The sequence below is a fragment of the Penaeus vannamei genome, chromosome 23 (assembly GCF_042767895.1).
Source record: "Penaeus vannamei isolate JL-2024 chromosome 23, ASM4276789v1, whole genome shotgun sequence".
In the NCBI taxonomy this organism is placed as follows: domain Eukaryota; kingdom Metazoa; phylum Arthropoda; class Malacostraca; order Decapoda; family Penaeidae; genus Penaeus; species Penaeus vannamei.
This window is the reverse complement of record NC_091571.1, coordinates 14,883,012-14,888,011: the sequence shown is the minus strand read 5'-3', so window position 1 is coordinate 14,888,011 and position 5,000 is coordinate 14,883,012. Positions and strand designations below refer to the sequence as shown.

The window sequence follows — 5,000 nt, the reverse complement described above, 5'->3', positions numbered from 1 at the left end:
CGCGTGTACAAACATCCATAAATATAAATAGATATATATTAAATGATATGTATGTACATATATATATATATATATATATATATATATATATATATATATATATATATATATATAATTCCTCTTTGACATCAACCTAATTCCTGTTACTAGCATACGAATGGACGACCTGCCCAGCCTGCGCCTGCCCCACCAGCGGTGGGTGTGGGTGGAGGTGGAGGCGCCCCTGAGCCAGCGCGGAATCAACGCCATGAGCATCGTCGACGAACTCGGAAGCTACAACATCAACTGGACGATGTCTTACCATTCCTCCTCCGAAGTCGTTGGGATGAACGGGTACCTCTTCACCCTCAAGTTCCCGATTCAGTAAGTGGGACTGAGGAAGTGGGGGAAGTTCGTTCTTTTCAAGGGAAATTGGAGGGTATAATTGTCCTGGAAGAATGGATTGGGAGAGAAAAAAAAAAGGAAAAAGTTATCTGTACCTGACTGTTGAGCATTTTTTGTCCTTTTTGTCGTTAGTTTTGTTCACTGTCAATGAGGATGCTGGATCCAATATTGCTCTCTCCAGGTTTATAGTAATATTGATCACTTGTAAAGTGTTAAGGACAATACTTTAGCTGAATGGAAAGGAAGCAAATTGCTGGCAGTAAACTTGTGCGAATGAGTAGATTGATTAATATCCGCACAAGAGAAGCAGCATTGGTAAAGTAAAGCGGATAAACTATAGGAGGATCCAAGCAAAACGAGGGAAGGTAAATCTATATCACCTCCTATAACCGATATTTGGCAATTCCATAAATTAGGGTCAGATTTATGACGATTAAAACCAGTCCCACGTGTTACAGTTATCGCCATCGCTCAATTAGCCCAAAGAGGACTGCAAGAAAAGACGCGTGCAAAATCAATCCGCGCAAAAACAATTACCGAAGTGAAGCTGAGCAAGAACAGTTTCGATTACCTGTCACCCTTTATTCTCACTCATGAGAGAAAGAAATGCTCCCTAAAACTGACAAGAAGTTTCACTTCGATAAACATCTATCGACCAAGATTAATTCATCATCGTATCATTAATTTCTTGCAGCGCAAAAGTTCCTAATAATTGGCAACGTCTTACAACAAGTTAGCAGATAACCGACTTATAACTTCCCTAACAGAAATCTGATAGCAACTACAAGATTAGTAAATCTATCGGACTTTCAAAAAGGTTTTTAATTAGTTCTTCAACGGCCAACAACAACGTACCTCCACAAACATCACAAGACATTTGTGCAATCTTCTCACGGCAATTTCACGTAAGATTGCACATGAATCATATTAAGTTAACTGCCGACACCAGGAAACGCGAATGCTCCGATGCTCATTTTCATAGTGTTTAACTAATTACGAATTTCACTTTTATAATTAAACATAAATATACTTAAAGAGACTAGGTAAAGATATTGCATTGCCAATTATAAACCGTGTTATATAAGATTCTTAAAAAAAATCAAATTCAATAAAAAGAATAGGAGGAAGCGATTTGAAGAATGAGGCATGTTCTCAGTTAAGAAAAATGTAACCTAGCTCTTTCTGGAGTTTTGGGGTTAATTAACCTGCCTGACATCTATTTGATTAACATATTAATATGTCTTCTACAAACCTATTACAAAAATGTATCTTCTTCACCCACAAATGAAATGCATATGACGTTTTACAACTTGAAATGCATCTATTCACTGTTCTGTATTTTGCAGGACATGTTAAGTTTTCGTTTGTCTTTATTTTTTTCACATTAGTATTTTTATAATAGCTGTAGAGGCTCCAAATTCTTTTATAAATATATGTACTTAAGAGAAGTATAGCACGCAAAGCTGTAAATCTCTAGTAATAAATTGCAGTGTGAAAAATAAAGGAGGTAACAAAGGGAAAACTTGAAAAGTACGGTAGAATAGAGAACAGTGAATAAATTTAAGTAGTTCAGGCCTAACTAAATGCTCCTGTATAGTTATTCTTTGCTTCCACTATTGTCTCTCATGGTACCGATATGTTGCTCTACCATCTTTCCATTTTAAATCATGGTATTGGTAGTACATTTTTAGAACTATTGGTCAAACTACGCAGTTTCAAGCTTCTGAACAACTATTTCTTCCAAACACCATGCATTAATTCAAACAAGTAACACTGTCCTTGGCAAGCCGAGGCCAACTCTCCTTTGTTGGGACGTCTAATAAGCATTAGCTCCACTTGCTATTGGTGTCTATGCATTTCTTTAAGTCACACAAGGGTAAGTTGAATTTTTACTTCTTGTTCCGAGAACAAATCATCTGTGACGGTATTAACGAAAGGACTGTCCTAAAAACAGCCTTGACTTCAAGATCGTCGTAGAATTCATCAAGGACTCCTTAACGATTTCGTCTTAGCCTCGCTCTGTTGCCACATTAATTAGTACTATTTTATAATACTGATTCGATAATAATAATCCAATGTAATAATGCGATGAAATTACGATTGCAGTGAATCTCAAGTATATGACTAAAATATTACCTATTGAACATTTTATATATGTTTACGTGACATCCTCTGCATTTGTTGTCAATGCGTCAGCTTGTATTTTTTTTTTTTTTTTTTTTTTTTTTTTTTACGAGAAAGAGCTGTAAAAAGAAGGGAAGTCCGACTTTGCCAATAAGTAAAAAAATGGCAGGGGCGTTTTCCATATCATTACTAATGTGGAGTTATTTTCAACAACTGTATAATCGCAGTATTGTTGTCGGCGTCTCATATATATGACCTCCAGGGGTCATATATAAAACACTAGAGAAAGACTTCATTCAGTCAAAGACATATTTTGGAATCTATGACCTTTCGTGAATGCCGTCCCTGTAAAAGATGAATGGAGGACATAACGCAAGGACCGGATGAATTCGATCAAGTGTTTTGTATAGATGTCCTAAACAACAATGCAATCGAAGGAACATTTTAGGGCTTTCTCAAGACAATACAGGGAGTGTTGAAGGAGGCGTTATAATCTAACAGAGGGTACTGCATATTGTCTTCCCAGAAGCAATGAGTGTACGTCGAGAATAATACATGACAACAGGTTTCTACTACCAAGACCACCTGGCCTTGGTAGAGAATGTTAGTCTAAATGATCGAGTAGCGGGCTGCTTTGGGCGAGATGAGGGTAGCTAATGCAGATATGTAAATCCTCAATTATCAATCACTTGGCAGCAGAAATAACTAGGGTTGCTGACATACCCCCAGCATTTCCTGGATCTTGAACGATGAACACGAAGGATCAGAATTAGGGAGATTATAACTTTACATTGTTGACAAGGAAAGATGGTAATGTAATTATGGGGACACAAAATGATTTTTTTCTAGGAACAATAAGAGTGTTGTAAGGGAAGGGAAATGATGAGCATGGAATATCATATGACAAGATTCATCAAACAGTGGAAGTAGGAACAAAAGACAATGATCTCAGAAATTTCCCAGTGCGGTTACCTGGAAGTAGTGACTAGAGAAAAAATGGTGTAGAACTTCAAGGATACGTAAGACTTAACAAAGGGGAAAAAGGATTCTTTTAACATCTACAGCCTAATTCCCGGAAGTTTTAGCAGGCCCTGTCAAGAACTTACTTCAGCTCGAGAATGTGAATCTCGTATCTGCTCCATGAAGTGTTTACATATAGCACGGCTTCTTAAGCGTATCAGCATGACTATAATGGCGCACAAGTGATGGCAGTATTAACATTAGTAAATGACAGCAATGGTTAATGATGAGCGGAACATTATTAGTAGTACGTAATATTTGACAATAATGAAAATCATTACATCAGTAAGATCAGTAACGTTGATAATAGTGTTAACATTAATATAAATAATGGCGAATAAAGATGCTATTAATGCAAGGGCATTGGTGATACTGATGATCATTATGATAACAATAACATCTGTGACAGCAATGATAAGGCTTACAGTAATAAGAGAACCTACAGTATATATACATATGCTATATGCTATATATGTGTTTGCTTCGTTACATAGTTCCTCAGATTTCACTTTAATTCATAATTCTCACGTATACTTATACTCATTAACACGTGCCCTCTGACTCTGAATCCAGTGTTTTAACCCTTTCTTCTTCCCCAGACCCCTGCGCGCGAACCTGATAGCTGACCACCGGCCCACCATGAGCATGTACCTGCAGGCTCTTGAGTCCAACACGACCCTCGAGGCCATCATGGGTCCCAGCTGGAGGAGCTTTGTGACTCGGCCCAAGCTCGTGGTCTGGATGTCCAGCCACTGCCCGACGTCCTCTCGCAGGGAGGACTACGTCACCGAACTGCAGAAGTACATTCACGTGGAAGTCTTCGGGTTCTGCGGGAAATTCCAGTGCGGGGAACACTTTGATGCTTTCGGGTCCACCTGCTGGGAAAGGAGACTCCGGCCGCAGTACCTGTTCTACCTCACTATGGAAAACAGCCTCTGTGACGAATACATCACCGAAAAGTTATACAACCCGCTAATACATGGACTTGTTCCTGTCGTTTATGGATGTGAGTTGAGTGAATGTATTTTTTATATTATTTTTAATACTGACAGTGTTATTGTTATTTTCCTTTGGATATGGAGTTGGTGCAGGCGAATTTTAGCTTGTCATATATTTCCACTGATATGTTTAATTACTTTTAAATCTAAAGGAACGCGATAATTTTGTGTAGAATTTAATTGTTGCCTGTGTGGTGTACTATGTAGTTGTGTAGCTGCTCTTTATGTCCTTGGGAAGGGAGTCATTCGTTAGTAGTTTATCAGTAGATTTACTGTGCCAGAGTGCTCTCCATTGACTAAACTTCAAATCTAAAGCAATGAGGAAAATGTTACTGGTTTAGCATTCATACCCCAGAAATCTGTAAGCAATGTTAATGTTTCCTTTTCCCCAGTGGTTCCTAAACTTTTTACTACCTCAACGTCCCACTTACATCTTATACGGAATGATTAAATGAAATAAAAACTAATGTGAGA

The 5,000-nt window shown here is 38.0% G+C and overlaps 1 protein-coding gene across 1 annotated transcript in view; it reads left to right on the top strand.

Moving 5' to 3' along the window:
- Positions 1-5,000, top strand: part of LOC138866007 (alpha-(1,3)-fucosyltransferase C-like) — a 26,042-nt gene that overhangs the window by 16,622 nt on the left and 4,420 nt on the right. Inside the window, exons 3-4 of the mRNA XM_070137531.1 lie at positions 151-363; positions 4,128-4,534. Of these exons, the coding sequence (XP_069993632.1) occupies positions 151-363; positions 4,128-4,534 (620 nt within the window). The remainder of the gene's footprint in view (positions 1-150; positions 364-4,127; positions 4,535-5,000) is intronic.